General features: G+C 56.9%; 1 protein-coding gene across 1 annotated transcript; it reads right to left on the bottom strand.

Annotated features, from left to right (window-relative positions):
- Nucleotides 1–760: 760 nt before the first annotated feature.
- On the bottom strand, nt 761–24040 carry ATCAY (ATCAY kinesin light chain interacting caytaxin). The gene is made up of 10 exons (XM_026481075.3): nt 23964–24040; nt 13262–13320; nt 10187–10408; nt 8824–9009; nt 8409–8511; nt 7502–7633; nt 6658–6744; nt 3538–3636; nt 2830–2865; nt 761–836 (listed from the first exon to the last, which is right to left on the bottom strand). The coding sequence occupies exons 1-10, from the start codon at nt 24038–24040 to the stop codon at nt 761–763; spliced, it is 1077 nt and encodes a 358-aa protein (XP_026336860.2).
- Nucleotides 24041–24049: the final 9 nt, after the last annotated feature.

The following is a 24049-nucleotide window of genomic DNA, read 5'->3' as shown; positions in this document are numbered from 1 at the left end:
GCGGCGGGGAGAGGACCAGAGCCGGCTGTGTTTTCCGCCCACCCCAGGGCGAGGCGCTAGGGGACTTGCGATAGTATTGCTGGGTGTGAAGCAAGAGAAGGGGAGAGGGGATGGGAGCAACGGCTTAATGGGTATGGGGTCCCTTCTGGGGTGACGGGACACTCTGGAACTAGAGAGAGGTGCGGCTTGCAGAGCTTTGCCGGTGCCCTAAAGGCCCCCAGAATGTGCACTGTAAAACGGTTCGTTGCATGTCGTGTGAGTTTCAATTCTGTGAAGAAGCCCCCGGAGCAGAGAGGGGGGCTGGGGCCGGCCACACGGCGACTTGGCCCACAGTGCGCGGCATGTTCCGACCCCTGCAGCCCCAGGCAGGCAGCCGCGCCTGAGCCCCAGAGAGGAGCGAACTTTTACATTTTATCCACTGTTCATTTATTTTTAAATATTTTATTTTATTTTTTAAGTCCTCTCTACGCCCAACGTGGGGCTCGAACTCACAACCCTGACATCAGGAGTCCCACTGTGTACTGACCGAGCCGCCCAGGCACCCCGACTGTTCGTTTCAATGTAACTGCTGGCTTCTGCGGGTGTCCCTGGGGGGACAGCCCGGGGTGGAGAAGGGGGCCCCGATACCGAGCACTCACGACGGAGCCGGCATCATGCTGGCCGTTCCCGCCGCGTTCTCAGGGCCCGTCATGACAGCGCTGTGGTCACTCTCACCAGCCGTTCGGGGGCTCGGCAGCCTCGCCCGTGGTCACCTGCACACTCACCTGTCCTCCACTGGCACTGCCTCCGGCTTCTCCTCGGACCTGGGCAGGACAAACTCTGGCTGCGGCCTGGCGCTGGGGACGGAGGGAGATGGACAGGGTGACAAGCTGGCGTGGCCCACTGTGGCCTCTGAGGGCAGCATGGATGGGGTCTCGCTGCCCCTGGACAGGCCCCGAGGGTGCAGAGATCCCCCAGGGGTTACTGACGGCAGAGGCGGCCATGGGGAAGGGGGCGAGAGTGGGGGCCTGACGGGGGAGGAGAGACCCTGAACGTTTATCTCCGGTCATCATCCCAGACACCTCGTGCCCTCATTCTGTGGCCCTCGTCCCGTGGACGCTGTCGCCCTGTGCCCTGACTCCGGCCTGCGGGGCTGGTCTCTGTTCCCTCCACAGCTAAGGCTTGGGAGCCAGGGGGCACCACTCAGGGAGACAGACAGGGAGAGACAGAGATAGAGACGGGAAGAAAGGAAGGAAGAAAGAAGACAGACAGACAACTCCGCCTCACAGCAGTAAAAGGGCCACCGTCTGGAACACGGAAGCTGAAGCCGCAGTGCTGATGAGCTCCTGGGGTGGGCGGGGGCGCGGGGTTGTGCACCTGCCGTGGAGCACAGCCGCTGCTCCGCAACGTCGTCAAAGGAGAATGACCGTGTGTTCCAATAATTCCACTCTGGGAAAGCAGGACCCACACGGACATTTGCACCCCCGTGCACACAGCAGCAGGGTTCACAGCGGCCGAAAGGTGGGAGCAAACCCAGTGTCCACTGGTGGATGAAGGATGATCACAGCGTGTCCTTCCATCCACACACTGGAACGTGATCCAGCCTTAGAACGGAAGGGACCCTGACACCTGCCACAACGTGGACGGACCCTGAAGACACTGGGCTCAGCGAGAGCAGCCAGACCCAGAAGGACACATCCCGCAGGACCCCACTCCCAGGAGGTCCCCAGAGGAGTCCCGTCCACACAGAGAGGAGCTAGTGGGAGCCAGGGCTGGGGCTGGGGGTGCGGAGTCCGTGCTTCCTGGGGATAGAGTCTCCGTGTGGGGAGATGGAATGTTCTGGAGACGGAGGGTGGGGGTGAGTGCAGGACGGGGAGAGTGTGCTTCATGCCACGGAGCTGTGCACTGAAAGTGGTTAAGATGGTGAATTTTACGTTGTGTGTATTTTACCGCAATAAAACATTAAGAAAGAGAGAGAGAAAGACAGGATAGAAGGTGGGGGGGGGGGAGGGGAGGAGAGAAGAGGAGAAGGCTCAGGTTGGTGCGTCCCACCTGCCTTCGGCCTCCCTCTGGCTTGTCATTATTAAACGACACTGCGTGAGGCCACCATAGCTCTGGTCCTTACAGGGCCATCCGCCCACATCCCCGCTGCCGCAGGACCCGCTCTCCTTACTTGGCGAGGTGTCCCTCTCCTTTGCCATTTGAGGAGCCCTCTGGACCACGACTCTGTCTTATCCACCTGTCTCCCCTGAGACAGGCACAGGGCCTGGCAATGCCAGAAAGGCCCAGCCCTCCCCCAGACTCGCTGTGTGGCCTTGGGCAGGTGCTTTGCCCTCTCTGAGCCTTGGATCCCCGAGCTGTAAGATGCTGTCTGGAGTCCTGGCCCTTACCCGCTCTGGGGGGTGGGGCGGAGGCGGAACAGTCCCGAGGTCCTGAGACCACCAATCATGATTATGCCACCAACGAAAATTGAGCCAGAGAGTTAGTGAAGGGGGCATTTCTGGGTCTGTCCGGGGTGAGGCTGGAGCTTGTGTCCCCTCTATCAAGGGAGCACTTAATTTTATCATGATTACTATGAGCCACCATTTCTACCAAGTGGGTCCCACTGTCCCGACTTCTCGCGGTAACCCCCACAGCGGATGTGAACTTTTGACTTGCCTCTTGTCACTCTGGGATTAAGTGGGGGAGACTGGATTAGAACCCTGGTCTGCTTCAAAGCCCTCAACAAGGCCACCTGTGTGGGTGTCATTGGACCCAGCCGAGCTGAAGCCGCCAGCAAGCCCCCAACTCTAGGCCCAACCCAGCCCCCACCCTGACTCGGCCCCGACGGGACAGGCCCTCTGCACAGACCTCTCTCTCCTGGCCTTGAGCCTCTCCTCTTCGTACCTGGAAGAGAGAAAGTAAAACGCATCAGACACGGCCCTCCTTGCCCGTACATGTGCGGCCCGGGGACTCCCTTTGCTCTTGGGAACGGAGAAACAATCTCATTGTCACGTCTGAAGCACACGCCAGGCGTCAGGGCAGAAAGACAGCCGGACGGTCTTTTTCACATTTCCTGCAGCGGCTTTGCGAACTCCCCCAGAGCAGGGAAGACCTGTCTCATTGGTATATTCCAGCACCGGACAGATTCCAGACTCGGCAGGTCTTTTTTTCTTGCCTGATCCGGCAGCAGCAGTTACACAGTGCCGTTAGAAAGCCACACCCTCGCTGACGTGCCCCTTCATCAGGGCCGCTTTCCTCTAAAAGGCTAGAGAGTAAGTATTTTCCACCCTGTAGGCCAGTTTCAGCCACAACTACTCAATTCAGACGTAGCTCAGATGCGGCCATAGCAGATCCGTCAATGGATGGGTGTGGCTGTGTGCCAATAAAACTTTATGGATAAAACAAGCTGTGGGCCATGGCTTGCTGGACCACTTATCCTCGAACCTCACACGTGCGTGTTTCACCGTGTTTCCCTCTGCTCTGAGGCTCCCACTCATGCCTGGTTCCCGGACACGCCAGAGGGGAGGGGAGGAGCCTGGGGGCGGGGGACACTCGCACAGCTCGGGGGACACTTACTGTAGCACGCAGTCTGGGATTTGCACGTGCTCCATGGGGATGAGCTGCTCCAGGTCTTCCAAGCTGTGCACGTACTGGATCTTGTTGATGAATTTGACGCTGGCAGGAGGAGAAGGAGAGAGAGGTCTGCAGTCCAGGCCCGGAGGGATCGCTGGCCGATGGGGATGCCCCGAGCCCCTTCCATCAAACCTCCGTCCCTGCCCAGGCTAGCCTCTACCACCGCCCCTCGGGGGTGGACAGAGCAGAACCCAGGGTCAAGGGAAGGGTCCCTGCCGAGCTTTGTCACCAGCTGCTGCTTTGAACTCATGGTTACTATTATTTTTTAAAAATTTAATTAAACCTAAGTTGGATAAAATGCAGAATATGCTTTTTTTCAAGGTCAAATAATTTTTCTAAATGACAGACATAAGGCCTGGAGAATACAGCACTACAGAAAATAATAAAATAATTGAGTAACAGTAAAAAAAAAAGTAAGATATAGTCAAATGTCTACGAAAGCGCGCTAAGGCGTTTCCTGTCTATTTTTAGAGATGAGATAAAATTCGGCTCTGGCCTTCCGGCGGCTGATGCAAAGGGAGACACGTGATGAATTACACAGTTCACAGTGTCCACTAGGGAAGAATCCAGCAGTCGCCCGGCAGAAGGCCGCTCGTAACGATTAGGCACGACACCCGTTCCCCACGGACAGTCACAAAGCGGCCGCGTGCGGCGGAATGAGCAGAGCCAACTGCTTTTGCGCGGTTCAAACCACTTTTTTAATAAAAAGGAAAAAAACCCAACCCGGTTATCCTTGGAGCCCGAGGTCTCTGTCCTGTTGTTGTGAGAAGCGCCCGTGGGCAGGGAATGAGCCTCAGACACACAGGCAGGAATCGTGTCCACACGACCTGAGTACGTCCCGCCCGGAGTGCGCGGAGGTCGGACTGCGCTGATCTGTTAGAAAGGGTTTTGCGGTGCACAGAGCCCGCACCTGCTGCTCCGAGCGCTGGGCTATGAATGCGGGCGGGAAGCCCGGTCACTGCCACCTGGTGATGCCCACCGTGCCCATCCTCAGACACCGATGCCCGAATCTCCACGGTGACAAGGCTCTGTCTGCCTGTGGGGCCAGCTTCCTTTCTCACCGGGGGGGGGGGGGGCTCCCGGGAGGCGGAACTCCTCACCCGGGCAAGGGGCACCCCCAGCGTTCTGATCACCACGGGACAAAGCGGCCTCGTCTTCGAGTTGTAATCACACAGCCTTGGGGCCACCGGGGGCTCAGAATGGTCTCCTTTCCTCGGCTTGTACATGGGGAAGCTCACTTTTCTCTCCTGCTTCCTCCTTTCGCTTTGAAAACTCAAAACGAGACCCTCAAAATTCACGATGGGAAAGCAATCACGGGTGAAAGCGTTGTCTGCATTCGAGGCAAATGTCTGTTCCCGGTTGGGGACACTGAGGACAGCAGACGGCGCTTCCGTTCGGCTGGAGTGCGTGCTCGCCGTTTCGCCCAGGGGTTCATCGTTACACACACGGCCCGTGACGAGCCTACAGACCCACCTGAGTTTACTAGGGTGCGAGTATTTTAAGGTGCTGCCAAGCCCTTGAACTCCGACCGGCTGAGCTCACCTCCCTGCAAACTGTTCACGCTGAGAGCGCGTCCCCTTCAGAGGGTGGACCTTCCCCCAAGCTCGTCACGCATCATTAACTGGGAATGTGAATGCGAAGGATCTTTTTCTTTTCAGGTTTATTTATGAAAGCGATCTCTACACCCCACGTGGGGCTCGAACTCACGACCCCGAGATCAAGAGCCGCGCGCGTGCTCTACCGCTCAAGCCAGCCAGGCGCCCCTTGAAGGATCTCGATTCGATTCAATGCTCTGAATCGTATTAAATTAAATACCGGGTTTCTGTGATCGACTAGGGCATTTCACACGACTAATTTGGTTTTAGTTGATCTGCATATCGGGCGCTTTTCTATCTGCACTAAAGGGTTAACCCAGCGGGTTGGCACGCCCAACCCCCGCCCACTGCAAAGAAAGACCCGGGTTCCTGATGTTCGTGGGAGGTGGCAGGAAGCACTTGGAATGCCCTGCCTGCTGAGTGCCCTGGGTACCTGGGCCTTGAGCCCGGCCACATAGTCGGTGTTGAGGATGCGACCTCCGTGGGCGTCTTGGGCACATCCTGTCAGCGTGACCTCTGGGCCGCCCAAAGACAGAAGCCAAGGCCGGCCGCTTGGCTCCTCCATCCCGTGTGGCTCAACCCCCGGGAAAAGCCTGGCGAGCAGGGCGAGCTTGCTGCTTGGTGGTACTTCCCCTCTCTTGTCACACATCATCACAGGGACAATTGAGGGCTTTTGCTACCACTCCGTGGGAGGGGACACCTTGTCCTTTCCCACCTTCGATGTGCATCCTTCCCCTGTAGCAAACGGTAACAGCTTCTCTGCGTTCTGTGAGTCCTTCCAGTGAACCTCACAGCCGAGGGTGGTCTTGCGGACCCCCAACACACACGTTCGTGACATTATTGCTGGGAGGGGCTTGGACCCCCCTGGCGTTCTCAGGGTCCCCTCGCAGATGCTGGAGTGAACAGAGGTGGGCTCACTTTGGGGGGGGGGGCTGTGGTGGGCTAGCGACCTGGCTGCATGACCCTGGCTGAGTCCCTTGACCCTTCTGGGCCCCAATTCCCTCCTCCATGCAATGGGTTAGTGACAGCATCGGCCTCCCAGATCGTGGTTATAAACATTAAAAGGTATCCAACATTTACTACGGGAGGGCTGCTTGCTAGTATTTTTCCTGTGTTGGTCCCTTAATAACAACACATGTGATTGAAAATGGTTTAAAGCAACAATACAAGGATGCCTGGCGGGCTCAGTCGGTTAAGCGACTGCCTTCGGCTCAGGTCATGATCCCAAGGTCGTGGGATCGAGTCCCACATCGGGATCCTTGCTCCGTGGAGAGCCTGCTTCTCCCTCTGCCTGCTGCTCCCCCTGCTTGTGCTTACTCTCTCTCTCTCTGACAAATAAACAAATAAAATCTTAATAAAACATAGAACACCAATACATATTTGTCACAAAGAAGCTGCAAAATACAGATTGAAACAAGAGACGCACACGACCCGGCAGGAGGTCCGGCACAGGGCACAGCACTATTACCTGATGAAGGGACGGGAGATGGCCAGCACGGTGCGGATGAACCAGGATGGGTGCACGATGATGAGGGACTTGAGGTTTTTCCGCAACCTGTGGGGGGAGCAGAGGAAACGCGCCAGATGAGGGAGGAGCTAACAGGTGCTGCCTCCCCTCTGCTCCCAGCTGACGGCAACGCTTGTCTCCAGTTTCCAGGGGGGAGGGGGGCCTGTGAAGCAGGGCCCCTTGGTGGAGTTTGTGGGCGGCCACCCCGACGTCTCGTCCCGGCTGTCACCTCATTTCATAGTCTGAGCTCTTGCCTGCGTGGCCACACTGCCTCCCGTTTCTGAAAGATCTCCCGGGGCGCCCGGATTCTGACCGCCGGCTGTGGTCGTATCCAACTGCATCTCCCCCCAAATTCCTATGTTGTAGTCCTGACCCCCCTGGACCTCAGAACGGGACATTGGAAAATAAGGCCATCGCAGATGTGTTTCGCTAAAAAGATGTCCCACCAGGGGCAGGGTGAGCCCTAACGCAATCACTGGGGTCCTTCCAAAGAGGGGGCATCCGGACACAGACACACGAGGACAGGCCACGCGACCACGGAGGCAGGGGTGGGGCGAGGGACGCCGAGGATGGCCGACGACCCCCAGGAGCGCGGAGACACGTGGAACAGACGCCCCCTCACGACCTCCGAGGGAACCGACCCTGCCCACACCTCGCTCCTCGGCTTCTGGCCTCCAGAGCCGGCGGCAAACGCGCCTGTGCTTTCCAGCTGCGCGTCTGCGGTCGTGCGTTGCCGCGCTGACCCCCGCGCTGACCCCCACACCGCCCCCCACGCCGTCTTCGGGGCCCCGCCCCACGCACGCACCTCCTGTCGATCATCTGGTAGCACTTCTTCAGCCAGCCGATGCCGGGCATCCTCCGCCGGGGGGTGGCGCCGTTCAGGTAGACGATCATGTAGTCCTCCGCCACCAGCAGCTCCAGACTGCTGATAACGTACCTGGCGCGGGAGCGGGGCCGGGGGGCGGAGTTAGGGAGCCCCGGTCCCCGCCGCCAACGCCTGTGGCACCTGCCGTCCTCGCACACTCGGGGTGGGGGCTGGACGTAGACCCCAATCCACCCCGAATCAGTGTCAGTGGGCAAAACGGTAGCAGCGGTTACTATTTCATGGAGCACTTATTAGGCACCACGTGTTTTATAGGCACGACCTCATCCAGTGTCTCCGTGAACCCTGAGAGGTGGGTCTCCCAGCCCCAGATACAGCTGGGGAATAGTGTACAGTCCCCTGCATCAGACGTGTGGGTCTGGGGTCCGCCCCTGCCCCGATTCTCCCTGAGCAATTTTAGAAAAGTCCTTTCCTCTGTCTCCGCCTCGACTTTCCCACCTGTAAGGGGGGCACGAGGGTGGGCTCCCTGGTTTCTGGGGCCTCTTCGTGCTCTGACCCGTCGCCCTCTGAACCACCCGGCACCCCAGCCCTGTCTGCTACCCGCAGGGTGTAGCATCGGTCTCCGTCCCAGCACAACGGCACCGGGTGTCCCCGGCCAGGCGACGTAACCTCCCCGCGTATCGGGTGCTGCGCGTGCGGTCTGAGCAGTTCCAGCGTCTACACCGCGCCCCGCCCCCCCCCGGGACGCGCTGAGCGTGAGCTGCGTCTTCACGTGCAAGCGTGCAAGCGCTTGGCCCGCGGGGGCCGCACGTCAATCAGCGGGGGTGAGGATGGGTGGTTCTTGCTGCGGAGAGAACTGCGGGCGGGGGACGGCGCGGCGGCCACTTACAGGAAGAGGTTCTCCATGATGTAGTGGTAGTCGGGGGAGCTGCTGTCCGGGAGGAAGCAGGCCGCAAACACGATGATGGCGTTGAGACCTTCGCCGTAGTACCCTGGGGAGAGGCGGCCAGGGAGTGGCTCCCGCTCTGAGCTGCCCGGAGCTCTGGCCAGGCACCCACCTCCTCGCCAGCCAGGCCGCTACAGCTCTGAGTCGTAGCCCCTCGTCTGGGGGAGTCACCAACCCCCCGAGCTCTGCCGCCAACCTCGTAGGCACCCCTGTGTGCACCCAGCCTGTCTGTACCCACCCCCCCATGAGGGCTTAACATCCCTTGGCTCAGATGAAGAGACTGAGGTTCAGAGAGGGCCTCTGACAACCTCCAGTTGGCTGGCGGGAGCCGGGAGGAGCCCAGGGGGTGCGGTCTCACCTCCGTGGGTCACTACCCTCATGTAGGGCCGGATCATGTGCAGGTCAATTCGGTGCTCTTGTTCTCCGATGATCACAGTCCTCCACAGGCGCCCATTGGTGGCACCGCCATCCTCCACTGCACCGTCCCCAAACAGGTCTGCGCTGTCCCCGGGCATGTTCTTGGCGGCAGCCACAGGGGTGTCATCTGGAAGCAGGCCGGGGGCGAGCGGAAGCGATGCCTGAGTCCAGACGTTTTGTCCCAGCCTCCCGCCCAGTAACCGCCCCCCCCACTGCCTGTGGCTGTGTGACCATCTTTCTCCTGTGACACTTGTCCATATGCTTCTCCCCGCTTGTCCATTTGCCCCTCCTACTCTCCCTACATGGTCCAGCTCAAATGCCACCTTCTCCAGGAAGCCCTCTGGGGCCCCCCCTTTGCTGGCCTCCCAGAGCACTCTGTTGGTTTTGGACTCAGAGCCTCTGAACACCAGTAACACACAGGGAAATCGATCAGGGATGGAAACCCCCAGCGCACAGAAGCCCAGGGCCGGGCAGCTTCGTGGCTGAATTCCAGCAAACATCTAAAGAGGTAACACCAGGGGCTCCTGGGTGGCTTTAGTCGCTGAAGCGTCTGCCTTCGGCTCAGGCTGTGATCCCAGGGTCTTGGGATCAGTCCTGCATCGGGCTCCCTGCTCAGCAGGGAGTCTGCTTCTCCCTCTGCTCCTCCCACTGGCTCATCCTTTCTCTCTGTCAAATAAATACCTAAAGTCTTTTTAAAATAAATAAACAAATCCTTCTCCCTCTTGGCACCGCAGAAAATTTAGGGCGTCCTGGGTGCTGCAGGGGCTGAGAGGGCCTCTTGCCCCCCCCATTCGATGCCACGAGCACCCCCAGTGTGACAGCCCCAGATGTCCCCAGACATGGCTCCATGACCCCTGGGGCAGGACCGCCCCTCAGGTGAGACCCCCACCCCCCGCCCTGTCCCAACCCCTCACCCTACTTTCCTCTTAGCACCGACGACCGACTGCAACGAGCTGGGTCACATTTGTTTCGTTGTCTAGCGTGTCTTCCCTCCGGCCGCGCGTGGGGACAGGTACCACCTCTCCTGCCATATCCCCCCCCCCACCCCACACCTCAGTAAGGACCTGCTCCTGCACAAGTGCCCCCCACTCACCTGTGTAATCATTGGAGGCACCTCACTTTAGACCTGGTCACCTTTGAGAACCATGTGAAAGCCACGTCCCCCCAGGAAAACCCTCACACCCACAAGAAGAACGTGTGGGCGTTGCAGCAGGGGAGGGACGCTCTCGGGGCTGCTCCGGGAGCCCTGGCCGGAGGCCCTGCCCCACCGGAGCCCGAGGGCACGGGCGCGGCCCCAGCCTCACCTTCCCACTCTAGCTCGTGGCCGTTCCCCAGAAACTCCAGCGAGTCGGTCTCATCGGGGGTCTCGATGTCATCCACGTTGATGTCCAGGTCGTCGGGGGTGTCCAGGAAGTCGTCGGACAGCAGGGAGCCCTCGCTCTGGTCCAGGGAGATGTTGATCTCCGGGGCAACCAGGGTCTTCCGCTTCCGATGAGCTCCGTTGAAGTTCAATGTGTTGGGAGGGGCTGTTTGGAAAACAGGAAAATGAGACAAAATCACTGTCTTTTCTTCTTTCTTTGTCCCCCTCCCTGTTTGCTGACCTGGCGAGAGCTCCACCCCATCACGTGGGATGGTGAGAAGTCAGAGGCCATCCTTTGGGGCAGGCAGGGGCTCAATGCCGACACCTCGCCTCTCTAAGCTTGACTTACTTTTACCATCTGCCAGACGGGACTCACACAAGCGGAGTCGGGTCAGGCTCACACGGATGGCCTGCGGACCAGCCCCCGGGCAGCCTGCCCGGCTCCGGACCCTCCAGTATCTGCGATCACTGTTGCCCCTGGATACGGCCGGCAGAGAACGTCCTGACCTTTCCCCTCTCCGCGACATTCGCCTCTTAAATAACTGACACTGACGGACCCTGCCACGTGGGCCAGGCCCTCTGGGAAGTGCTCCCCGAGTGTTTTCCTGTTTCCACCTTACAATATCAACACAGGGCAAGTTCTGTTATTATCCCCTTTACCAGGTGAGCAAACCGAGGCACGGAGGGTGCATGGCCTTCTGGATCTCTCAGGAGCAGGTCAGGCTGGGCATGCCCCATGGTCTGAACTGCTTTCTCCTGGACACTCTTAGCTGGGACTCTGGTCTCCTTGTAAAAAGTGGCTTCCCTCCCTGCCCCGGGGCTGCCCCCAAGGGGTTAGAGCAGATCGCACAGCAGGCTGAGCAGAGCTGGCCCCTGGGGGGTGACGGAGGTCACCTTACGTCCGAGGAGAGTGACCCCCTGTGGCCCCCAAGCCAGCTCGAGGGGGAGAGGCTGCTCTTCCAGAGACCTTGGGAAGTCCCCCCAGTTTCATCGGTGCACAGCGAGTGAGAACAAGTGAGCCAGCGGGACAGCCCTACTCTTCTCGCGCGAGGTGAAGACATTCCCCAATCCACCATTAAACGGACCAGCCCCTCACTTTTTTTCTCCTTTGAATTTTTTCAGCCCTAAGCCATGGGTCACAGGTGACTGCTTCATGAGACACGGGGAGGTAAGTGTGTGCTTTGGCACAAGATGATAAAAACCAGTCATATTTACTCAGTCCTGCTCTGTGCAGGCCACTGACACGATTTCTTGATCTCACCATGACCTGGTGTGGCAAGACACGTCACCCACTTTACAGATGGGGACACTGAGGCGGCGACTGCCAGGACCACTTGGCTGTCGAGGGCAGCACAGCGTGGGGAGTGGGGAGTCAGGTGTGCTTGGTAGAAACAGGGCTCCCTCTCCCTGAGGGGGTGGAGCTGCAGGTCGCAGCACGGGGACGGGGAGCCTGGGGGTGTCTGCACACTTCTCCCCAGCAGGGAAGCAAGGCAGTGGTAATGTCACTGCGTGGGCCGGCAGGACACAACATTGAGCCAGAGAGGATTGTTCTCCAGACTTAAAATCCAACACCATTTGCACTAAAAAAAAAAAAAAAAAACAAAAACAAAAACAAAAACAAAAAACCAACCTAATGGAGTATGTCCCGCCAAGCTTTGGACTCTCTAGAACTGATGACCCCTTTCTTCCTTCCCATTTCTCCTTTTTGGAGTGAAGATATCTATCCCACGCCTGTCCCTCCATCATATTTTGGAAGCAGATAACCTGTCAGGTGTCACATGTTCACAGCTGAAGAGGGATTTTGCCCCAGGATGAACCACACCTGAGTCTTCTTCCTTTTAATGGCCCTCGACTGATTAGATGCGGCCCACCCATATTATGGCATGCAATCTGCTTTACTTAGAGTCTACTCATTTACGTGTTAATCTCATCGAAAAAGTGACTCTCAACAGGAACATCTAGAATAATGCTTGACCACATCTCTGGGTACTGTGGTCCAGCCACGTGGACACATAAAATTAACCACCATGTCTTCTCCGTCTCCTTAACTAAATAAATCTCACTTGCAAAGTCCCTTTGGCCATGTGAGGGGACATTTGCAGATTCCAGGATTAGGATCTGGATATCTCTGGGGGCTGTTATTCACCCAGCCACACCTAGGAAGTGGGGTACTATTATTACACACCCCTCGTTGTACAGAAGTAGGAAACAGGGGTTCAAAGGGGTGATGGGACACACCCAACATCACCCTCTGGGGATGTGACAACAACAGGCAGAGCCCATGTGCTCAGGTCAGAAGGAGGACTGGTACACTGGGGTGACCAAGCATCCTGAATGGCTCCTGAAAACTGGGACGAGCTGGTGCCCCTCTCTGGCTCATAGGCAGACCTGGCTCTTGGTGCTGTGTGATGTCAGGGATGTGGCTGTCCCTCTCTGGTAAGTCTTTTCTCAGAAAAGGTGGGCGCTGTGATGAGCTGCACGGGCAAGATGCAGGCAGAAGGGGGGCCCCCAGCAGGACTCTGAGGAGATGCCGCAGAGAACACGTGTTCATGGCAGCTCCTCTGGCTGCCCTGAGCCCCTGTCTCTGAATTCTGGGGCTCTGGAACCTCAGAGCCGTGAGCCCTCCTGATGCTTAGGGCAGCAGAGCCCTCCCAGGGCTGACTTTGTGCCTGGCAACTCCTGGGCACTTTATACATGTCACCTCATTAAATCCTTGCATACCCCCTTCTGCAGGAAGCTCACTACCTGTATTTAATAGGTAAGGACTCGAAGGCACAGAGAGGCTAGCAACCAGCTCAAGGACACATAGCAACACCACATGCCAACTTTGTGACCGGGCCCACACGTCTCTCACCCACCCTGGCTGTTTTCCCTCCAAGCCTCTGAGCAGAACAACCCCCTTCCCTGACATTCCGCCCGGGGACATGGCCTCTGACACGTCTATAGTCTCAGCCTCAGGCAGAGCGAGATCCGGAAACAGCGCGCCCGTTTCCGCACACTACAGGGGAGGGACACTTACAGGACGTGTCTTCTGTGGGGCTGCCAAGCGGGTCCATCCCCGTCTCTTCCGGGAGTGGACTGCAGACCCGGCCGAGCGCAGATGTCAGCCACCGGAGCGCAGGGTGCAAAGAAACAGCAGCAAGACTCGGTTAGTTCAGGGAGGTCGCTGGGACAGAGCGCACCTGCTCGTTGGCACAGAAAATCATAACACGTCAGTGCCCGAGGGCTCCTTTCAGATTGTCTTGGGGATATTAAGCTGTTTTTAGGTCATGGAGTATTGGACTGTGAGCCAGAGTATAAAATAAAATGTCCGTCAGTCCATAAAGATGTACATAACTGGCTGAATAATAAACAGGGAGAAGAGACACATTCTCTGTGCAGAATTCCAAATAACGTATGTCGATTCTCTGCCGTCCAGGAGATAGAGACTGGGGAGGGGGGACAGCGTGCAGAGGGGAAGCCAGTAACCAAGCAGGGGAGACACCTGATCGCCCACCTCAGCCAGGGGACCAAGGCCAGCGTCTGCAGTGACAAGCCGTGGTGACAGCACGCCCCCCCGAGATGGCGTCAGGAGAAGGGCACTTCGCTTGGGGGCCTTCCTCCCCAAACTCATCCCCCCAGTCTCACCACGCGAAAAACCCCAGACAAATCCAAGGAAGGGGCTTCCTACAAAACCCCTGCCCCTGTCCTCCACGCCACTGTCAAGGGGCTTCAAAACCCAGAGAAGTCTGAGAAACTGTCCCAGCCTGGAGGAGTCCAAGGAGATGTGACGACTCCGTATCACATGGAACCCTGGGACAGAAAAGGGACATTGGGGGAAACTGAGGAAATCGGAATAAATTGCGGACTTGGCTTACTAAGAATGTATCAACATGGGTCTATTAATTGTAACAGAGGCACCTTTCTAATGCAAGATGTTAATCATAGGACGAGCTGAATGCAGAATATAGGGAAACTTTCTGTAATATTCTTTCAACTTCTCTAATTTCTAAAACTTCTTTTATTTATTTATTTATTTGTTTGTTTACTTTTTTTTTTTTCTGAGAGTGACACGGAGGGTTGGGGGAGGGACAGAGGGAGAGGGAAAGAAGCAGATTCCCCACTAAGCATGGAGCCCGATGTGGGGCTCGATCTTCTCACCCTGAGATCACGATTTGAGCCAAAATCAAGAGTCGGCCGCTCCACCGACTGAGCCACCCAGGCGCCGGTGTAAATCTAAAACTTCTAAAAGGTAAAGTTTTGTTATTAAAAATAATGTCGCCAACTATGCGTTTGTGCCCCTTTAATTTTGCTGAGCATGGATTTGCAAAAATAAGACCTTTTTTTTTTTTTTAAGATTTTACTTATTTGAGAGAGAGAGAGAGCATGAGCAGGGGGAGGAGAAGAGGGACAGGGACAAGCGGACTCCGCACAGAGCATGGAGCCTGATGCGGGGCTCGATCTCACTACCCTGAGACCATGACCTGAGCTGAAATCAGGAGTCGGTGCTTAACCGACTGAGCCACCCAGGCCGCCCCCAAATAAGACCTTTCTTCCTGGCAACGCCTGGGCCACTTTTGGGAGCGACAGCTCACACTGCCTGAGCTTGACCCAGGCGCTCCGGCTCCTTTGCTCCCGGGAAATACTCAATTTGAGGCAAAGCTTTTGCAGAGCGCTCGGGATGCCAGGGGCTCTAGTTGCAGGGGTGCTGACTCAGGGGAGTGCTCATTCACCCCTGCAGCTCGGCAGTGCCAGCAGGGCTGAACGGGGAGCTGCTCAGGAGAGGAGAGGATGGATGATGGAATGCGTCTTCCTTTCCTTTTGAAAATGATTCATTCCCTCACCTCCGTTGTGTTCAGGGCCTGGGCTGGCGCCCTTCTTCCTCTTCTGCTCCCCTTCCTCCCACTCAGCCAACAACCAGCTCCTGGAACAGCCACTACCCCCCAGGCGCAGTGGAGGGTCTGGGGCGTAAGGGAAGAACAGGACCTCACGGCTCCCATGCAGGTCAGAGGTGCACAAGGAACAGGCCCGCAGGAAGTGAAGACACGTGTCCACACAAAAGCTCACACCCCAGTGTTCACAGTGACATGATTCACAGCAGCCAAAGAGTGGAAACACCCCAAATGTCCATCGACAGATGAACAGATACACACAATGTGTCCCCCACGCATGGGCACGTCCCTCGGCCACGAGCAGGAGCGAGGCGCCCACACGCGCTGCCCCGGGGACGGACCCTGAGCCCACGACGCTGGGGGAGGGAACCAGACACAGAAGCCCCACGGCGTGGGAGTCCACGTGTGTGACACGTCCAGAACAGGCTCCTCCACAGACGGGCAGGGGGCTCGCGGGGGCTGGGGGAGGAGGCGGGGGTGACAAGTGGCTGCCGATGGGGACGAGGTTTCACTTTGGGGAGGTGGAATGTTCTGGAACTCAATGGAGGTGGGGGCTGCACAACATTGTAAAGGTACCAAATGCCACTGCGTTGTGCACTTAAAACTGTTGCTTCCATGCTCTGTGCATTTTCCCTCAGTTAAAAGAGAAACAAGCGTGGAATAAAGTCAGAAGAAGCAGACAAGGCTGACGAGCCTGCTTACACGCCCGCTGCGCGTCCCTACTGCTCCCCGTTGTCTGTAGCTCCCAACATGGGGGACTCACGAAGGAGTCCTGGGTCCCAGAGCGCAGGAAACACACCTGCCACTTGCCAGGTTGCCCCGAACTGCAGACCGAGGGTGGAGGCACGCCCCTGGTTTCGTCCTGCCTACGCAGCATTTAAAAACACTTTAAGTTTGCTGTCAAATCAGAGACGTAACAGTAACACACAAATTTTGCATTTCTGTCTTTTCCTCAATCACACACCCGCCCTCTGGGAGAGGTAAGCACCCACCAGGAGCGGATTGCGGGCCATTCCTGCTGCCCTGGGTGCTGGAATGTTGTTCCGGTTCTTTCTATCATGTCCACTGCCTGCCCGGCGCCCATCGATGTCTCCAGCTGCAATTCCCGTTTTAGGAAGAGCTGGAATCGTGACTTACCCCACGGGCAGGGCGCTCGCTGCGTGCTGGCTGGGGATATTTGCAGTATGATCTTACTTGCTCCTCACAGCACCCCTAGGAGGCAGGAAGGAGCCCACTGCACAGAGGAGGAAACTGAGGGATCCCTCCCGCCCCCAGGGGTGGGGGGAGTAGTAGAACAACCCAGTGCAGAGCCGATTCCAGTCATTGCTCTCCACTGCCCCCTTGTGATCGCTCAGCCCACGTGCACCGACCCCAGTGGGGACATCAGGGAAAAATCCACCGGCCTGGGCGACCCGTCCTCCGTCCAGCCAATGGTCTTCTGGACCCCCTGTCCTGCCACCATGTCCCTCTGCCAGAGGGATGTTGTGCTGTTTGGCAGCCCGAGCTGTCCGGTTCTTATCAGGATGCGATTCAGCCTCCCAACCCTGGACGAGTCCATGTAAATCCTATGTTGGCACTAACCTAGCTGAACGGGGCCCGGCCATGGCCGAAACATCAAGGCGGGGAAAGCACCCAGCTGCTTGGTGCAGACCGGGAAACTGAGGCCCCAGGGAGACAGAGCGGATGTCTGAGAGAGCCTAGAAGCCCACTCCCACTCTGCCTCTTTCCAGTGCGACGCACGTGCGTGGTGCCCTTCCCACGCTGAGCCGGTTTTCCCCTCTGTAAAATGGGCACGGAACTAGCAGCTCCTTTTCATTCAGTTCACAAATGCACGTTAGGTGTGGGGGCTCGGGGCTGCACACGGTATGGAGCCAGGACAGAGCCTCGGCCAGGCTGTAACACAGTCCGTCCAACACCACCTGGTTGCTGCTGTCAAGGCGTCTGGCGGACGGGCCTCCCATATCCTGGGCCTCTAGGTAAGGACACTACACTGGACAATGCGGGTCTCCTGCAATCGAAAGGAGTCAAGACTTCCCCGAGGAAGAAGCGGCTCTGCTGCAGGACATCGGTGTCACTACTGCCTGCGGCCCCAGCCCGCCTTGTGCATTTCAGACCCCGTCCCGGCGCCGTGGGAGCCGCTGCCTCGGAATAAGCCACGTGCATAGAAAACACACCTACTCGGGGCGCCTGGGAGGCTCGGTGAGGCGTCTGACTCTTGATTTTGGCCCAGGTCACGATCTCAGGGTCGTGAAATCAAGCCCCGGGACAGGGTCTGCTTGAGATTCGCTCTCTCCCTCTCCCTCTGCTCTCTCCCTCTCCCTCTGCTCTCCCCCTGCTTACTCTCTCAAAATAAATACATAAATAAATAAATATACATACTCAGGTACAAAATAATATAGAAAGTATGTAATATATCCTATACTTTATATGACATACAAAATACACATATAATTATGCATGTAATTATATGTAATTGCACATAATTGTATGTATAACACAAAAACACAATAATAGCATAATATATAAAGAACATATATAAGAACATATATATTATATATATAAAGTATATATACATAAAGAATGTAAATTAATAAATACAGTAACACAAATAAAGTAATTTTTTAAAAAGATTATTTATTTATTTGACAGAGAGAGAGAGAGCACAAGCAGGGGGAGCGGCAGGCAGAGGGAGGGGCAGGCTCCCCGTAGAGCAAGGAGCGCGATGCAGGACTCGATCCCAGGACCCTCAGATCATAACCTGAGCCAAAGACAGACACCTAACCGACAGAGCCACCCAGGTGCCCCAAATAATTTCTATGTAAATATATAATTATATAATATGACATATTATACAATTATAATGTGATTTTTACATAAAATATGATTAATAATATATATCATATGTATATGATATGTGTATATAAAATGAAAAACTATTGGTTCTGTTTCTTTGCAGGGACCCTGACTGATGCAGGAGAGGGGAAAGATACCAACAGAATAAACTAATTGATGAAGGAAGCTGATGGTGATACTTGCCACAAAGAAAGTAAGCCAGAAGAACGGGGAGTGGGGGAGGTGCAGTTGTGGGCAGTCATAGAAGGCCTCTTTGAGGAGGTGACTTTTTTTTTTAAAGATTTTATTTATTTATTTGACAGAGAGAGAGACAGCCAGCAAGAGAGGGAACACAAGCAGGGGGAGTGGGAGAGGAAGAAGCAGGCTCATAGCGAGGAGCCTGATGTGGGGCTCGATCCCGTAATGCCGGGATCACGCCCTGAGCCGAAGGCAGATGCTTAACCGCTGTGCCACCCAGGCGCCCCATGAGGAGGTGACTTTTGAATGGAGACCTGAAAGCAGGAGGCTGGCAGCATGGGAAGACATGGGGAAGGGCATTCCATTTGGGCAGAGGCTCTGAGGCCAGAATGAGCTTGGAGAGTCCTAGGAACAGATCAGAAAGCAGCCGGTGGGGTAGGGGAAGGGGGGAGGGGATGGAGGATGGAGGGAGGGGATGGAGAATGGGGGCAGGGGATAGAGGATGGGGGAGAGGGGATAGAGGATGGGGGGGATGGAGGATGGGGGAGGGAGATTGAGGATGGGGAGAGGGGGATAGAGGATGGGGAGAGGGGGATAGAGGATGGGGAGGGGGTAGAGGATGGGGAAGGGGATGGAGGATGGTGGTGGAGGAAGGAGCTATCCTGGGGTGGGAGGAAGTCCAAAGGCTGAGGCACCGGGCAGAACCCCCAGTGTGCAATGGTTGTTCCATCATGTTCAGGCTCATGCTGACCTGGAGAAGCCGGCTCAGCAGGACTCCAGGGTCCACGGAGGAGAAGCTCTGGACATGGGATAGCAGCCGAGCAAATCCCACCCTCCCAGCTGAAACCCTGCTATTTCCCCAAGGCCCGGCAGAGCTCATATCGCGCTGAGCTGACGCCTCTCCATAAACTCGGAGCAGATCCGGAGGGCTCCCCGCAGCCTTGCTCAGCCCGCCGGGGACAAGCCACGTGAAAAGTGGGCTTTCCTTTATACGCGAGGCACCCAGTGTGGCTTCATCTTTCCGAGCTGGGTTGAAGTCTGTTCCCCCAAAAGATAACTCAAGTCCTAGCTCCCAGTCCTCGGACTGTGACGTATTGGAAATAGGGCCATTGCAGACGTAATTAAGGTATGAAGAGGCCATCCTGGATTAACGGGACTCTAAATCCAGCGAGCGGCATGCAGATGAGAACAGGGGAGTTTGGACGCAGACACAGGGATGGGGCCATGTGAGGACGAGGCAGAGACTGCAGGGACGTGTCCCCAGGCCAGGGAACACCCGGGATTGCGGGCTGCACCAGAAGTTGGGAGAGGCGGGAAGGAGAGTCCCCTTCAGAGGGAGCAGGGCCCTGCTCACGCCTTGATTTTGGACTCCTAGCCTCCAGAACTGTGCAAGAATACGTCTCTGTTGTCTCACGCAGCCCGCGGTGTGGAACCCAGATCTCTCACCTGGGCACCCCTCCAGGATGTGGCATCCGTGAGCCGTTCGGCCCCATTCCTGCCACCTCAATGGGCTCCAGTGCTGCATTCCCTACCACACCAAGGCCTCCTTTGCCCCAGTGCCTTTGCACATCTCACCCCTCTGTCTAGAGTGCTGCTTCCTGCTTTCTCTAACTGCTTGCTTCCTGCTGGGACATGCCCCCTCCTATCTTGCTTTGGTGAGTCACGGACCTGGCCCTCAGAGAAGTGGCTTGTGGAAGGATAGACTGAGTGAAGGCGCACCCTGTGAGTGGTGGGGAGCACCAGCAGAAGCACCTACCGATCTGGAGTGGCTCTGTGGCTGTGACTGTGCTGCCCTCACAGGTGGCTCCTGGCTCCAAGTCTACCCTCACGTTCCAGTTTCAGTTTCTCATGGCGTGAGAAAAGGGGATTGGGAATGAACTTTGACCATCCCCCCGTCCCCCCGCCAGCCTGTGCTCCAGGACTTCGAGGGTATCAAGCTGAGGCATTGCTGCCTCGGTCTCCCCTCCGGGGCTGGCCAGCCTCCGTCTCCGCCTGCCCAAGGCCGCTTCTGGTGAGTGGCAACCACACAATCTCTTTCTGGGTAGAGGGAGGCTTTTCCTAGCCTCTTGACTGGGCCAATGACATTGGGGGTTCACAATATGAAAACCCAGGGCCCGGCCAAGGGAACCAGAGGGGCCTAAAAGGTTCTTCCTTGGCCATTTGGGGGTTTTTAGATGCCCAGACAAATGTGCCATTGTGTCTTCTCTGCAACATCCAACACCCCTGTCCCTTTGTCCCCCTCTGCCCCCCCAAGCACCACAGCCCTGGGGAGGGTCCCAAGGCCTTGGGTGGCACCACGGCCCCGCCCCCCACGCCAACTCTACTCCCAGCAGTCAGATTGGGTCTTTGCAAAGAGGATGGCACAGACTGAATCGTGTTCCCCCCAATTCATATATTGAAGGACCACCCCCAATATGACGGCATTTGGAGACGGGCCTTGAAGAAGCAACAAAGGTTAAATGAGGTCGTAAGGGGGCCTTGAGCCCATCAGGCTGTGGCTTTATAAGAAGGGGGAGAGGCAGGAGTGATCTCTCTGCACACAAGCATGGAGGAAAGGCCACGGCCAGAAGGTAGCCGTCTACATGCCGGGGAGAGAGCCCTTCCCGAGCCCAGTCCTGATGGCGTCCTGACCTGCCCACCAGCCTCCAGGACTGCAAGAGCAGTTGTCGGTGGCATCCTGTTTGCAGCCCAAGCCTACGGGACAGAGGAGGAGGGGACCAGGAGAGACGAGCCTGCAGGCGGGAGTGCAGGATGGAGAAGGGCGGAGCTTGGGGGGGGCAGCAATGCTCTGGCCGCTCGGAGCCCTCCCCCACTGCATGCCCTAAACCCACAGTGCCTGCACACATTTTTTGGGACTGCTGAGGGGTGTGCAGCACAAAACCAGCTCCGTGCTTGTGTTGGGCTGGGGGGGAGAGTGCACTGGCATGCCCGCAGGGATGGAGAGATACAAACAGGATACATACATGGACAGCGGCAGAGGGAGACAGAGGAGGGAGGGAGAGACAGAGACAGACACAGAGAGGAGAGACACACAGGAGGGAGGGAGAGATGCGGGAGGGAATGAGAAAGCAAAGGGAGTGAAATGTTAATTGGCAAATCTGGGGAAAGTTTACAGATCTGCCTCACACCATGCTTGTCATTTTTTTCTAAGTTTGGAACTTCATCAGAATAAAAAGTCACAAACAAACAAAACCCACGGCCACTTGCTTGTGGAGGGAAGGGCAGGCTGAGGCACCCGCCAGACATCTGTCTAACCCTGTACCTGCCTCTCCTTAGCTGTGAGACCCTGGCCAAGATGCCCCCTCAGCTTTCCTTCCATCCCTCAACCTGCTCCCACTGGCCTCAGGGCCTTTGCACACACTGCTCTCTGAGCTTCGAATGCTCAGCCCCTACCCCTAGCCTTCTTCATCCTTCACGGCTTAGGAGAGACAGGAGTGATCCCCTCCCCAATCTCTCCAGTGTCTCCAGCACAGTCAGGCCCCAGCCAGGCACTCTCCAGGTACTGCGAACTCGGCTTCAGTTTTATATTAGGTTGTGAAGTTTATAAGGGGAAAGCCTGTCTCTGCCCCAGACTGAATGCCCCATGAGGGGGTCTGTCTTGTTCACCGTGTGTCCCCAGTGTCTTGCCCGGGGCCTGGCATTCAGCGGGCGTGTAGCCTTACAGAGAGCAAATGGAGAAAACAGGCAGCGGGCTACATCATCTCCAGGCTGCCCTCTGGGGCCGAGGTGAAGGAAGACGGTACAGGTCATGGTGGCAGGAGGGGCTGTGGGCACCGCAGGGGAGTTCGCAGACGCCTCTGGGAAGGGACCGTGAGCTGGAAGGAACGGAACTGTGGGCTGTCTGGCACTAGACAGAGGTGCTTGTGGGGAGACTCAGCTGGCTGCCGCATCAGCGAGATGCTCTCCCTTCTTGCAGAGCGAGGAAGGCAGATGGCCCTGCACAGGGCTGGCTCCCGCCCCGGGGCTGCACAGCGGGGCCACTGTGCCACAGACACTGGCCCACTGAATGCAGAGCCGGACCCTCTGCAGCTGGGAGAAACTCACTTAAAATTCACATCTGCAGCTGCCCCGTTTTGTCTCAGCTAGGCTTGGGAGAGGGGCTATCTTCTAAGGGTGGGGGGCAGGGCGCTGGCAAGAACAAGATGCAGCTAAGAGCAGTCCGAGGGGCACTGTGCGTTTGGGGAGCCTGCGTCATGTGGAGAGCCCAGCCCCGCCGCCTCGTCCCGCGTGCCTCCGCCGGTTCCTCCAAGAACTCTGGGAGCGAGCGATTAACGTCTCCACTTCACGGACAGGGAAACTGAGGCATGAGGAAGCCTTGGGCCCCTCAGCGGCTGGGATTTTCTGGAACTGGAGACCCTCTTCCAATTCTCTTTTCCAGGGCGAGCACATGCATCCCTTTGGCTAGTCCTTCCCAGACGGTTGTATAATGAGCTCTCGGGCATCACCCCCTAGGGTAAACTCCTTGCATTAAAGAAGGGCGGAGACGGGCAGTGGTCCAGCCATCGGAATAGGGGAGCCTGTGGCGACCATGTTACCCCACGCCACCCAGAGCCGCAAACAGGGACACGAGGCCTGGTGGCTCACGCGTCTCTGTTCCTTCCTGCACGGTTTCTTATTCCTACCAGTGACTGTCGCCCACTCACCCAACAGCTACTAAGCGCCGACTGTATGCCAGGGTCTGGCCTCTTGCTGCCACACAGCAGTGATCCAGCAAAGGCCCTGCTGTGGGGGGGGGGGTTCCACTTGGAGGGGGAAACAGACTATGAACAAGATAAATATGTGAAATAGAGTATTAGACTCACAGCAGAGTCTCCTACGGCGCTGCAACAAAACACCAGGCTCTTAGCGGCTTAAAACAACACACGTGTATTCTCTTAGGATTCTAGGGGCCGGAAGTGAGTCCGCAATCGGCTTCACGGGGCTGAAGGCAAGGTGTGGGCAGGGCCGGTTCCTTCTGGAAGCGCGAAGGGAGAATCTGGGAAAGGGGTGAGAACAGAGTCTCCCTTCGAGCTTCCGGAAGGACCCTTGAGCTGACATGCGGGCTCCCCCCGGATGACTCGGGGTCATCTCCCCACTTGGAGGTCCATAGCTTCATCACATTTGCAACGCGGCTTTGCCATGTAGGGGACATTCACTGGGGATGGGGTTAGGATGTGGATGTGTCTGAGGCCGCTGTTCAGGAAGGAAACGATTGAGGGACTGAGGGAGGGGGTAATGAATGGGGTCAAGTGGTCCTCCCTGGGAGGGAGGCTTGTGGGCAGAGATCTGAAGGAAGCGAGGGAAGCATGGGTGTCTGGGAAGGGCATTCCAGGCAGAGGGAACAGCAAGGGCGAAGTCTGACAGTCAGCGCCAGCTGGGCCTGGGGAAGGAATGGGAAGGAAGCTTCTAGAACTGGAGGGGCAAGAGGGGGACGTGGTGGGAGAGAGGTTGAAGAAGCAGGGGAAGCCGAACACTGGATTTTCTTTGGGGTGGGCATGTGCCCCAGGGATTTTAAGCAGGAGTAGGACAAGATCGCTCTGGCTGCCACGGGTAAAAATGTGCTATCACCTGGATTCGTGGGAACATGCGTAAGAATATAGTAGTCCATGAGATGGTTGCAGAAGAACGTTCAGAGCTCCTAAAATAGCGTTGGAATGGGAGCTTTTGTGGTGCTTTGGTGGGGGCGGGGGGCGGAATCGATCTTAAATAATTCAGCAAATATTTATTATGTGCCTGGTCCCATCCACCGGTGGCGTCCCCCACACCCCAGCTCAGAAAACCGCTGGGCACCCCCCGACCCCCTGCAACGCAACAGCTGGTGTGGAAATGGAGAAGCCATACCTGGGAAGAGCTTCGTCCTGCCATTCTTCCTTCACATCCACATTTTCCATCCGGAGCGTGGCTTCAGTGGTCCCCATGAGAACCGA

This window comes from Ursus arctos, unplaced genomic scaffold (genome assembly GCF_023065955.2).
Source record: "Ursus arctos isolate Adak ecotype North America unplaced genomic scaffold, UrsArc2.0 scaffold_14, whole genome shotgun sequence".
NCBI lineage: Eukaryota > Metazoa > Chordata > Mammalia > Carnivora > Ursidae > Ursus > Ursus arctos.
This window is presented reverse-complemented; position numbering and strand designations above follow the sequence as displayed.

Coding starts and splice junctions, on each gene's coding strand:
- ATCAY (XM_026481075.3), bottom strand. CDS start 24,040: ATGGGGACCACTGAAGCCACGCTCCGGATGGAAAATGTGGATGTGAAG. Junction 9,010..10,186: donor CCACGAGCTAGAGTGGGAAG/GTGAGGCTGGGG, acceptor GCCTGCTTCCAG/ATGACACCCCTGTGGCTGCC. Junction 7,634..8,408: donor ATCATGGAGAACCTCTTCCT/GTAAGTGGCCGC, acceptor CTCCCGCGCCAG/GTACGTTATCAGCAGTCTGG.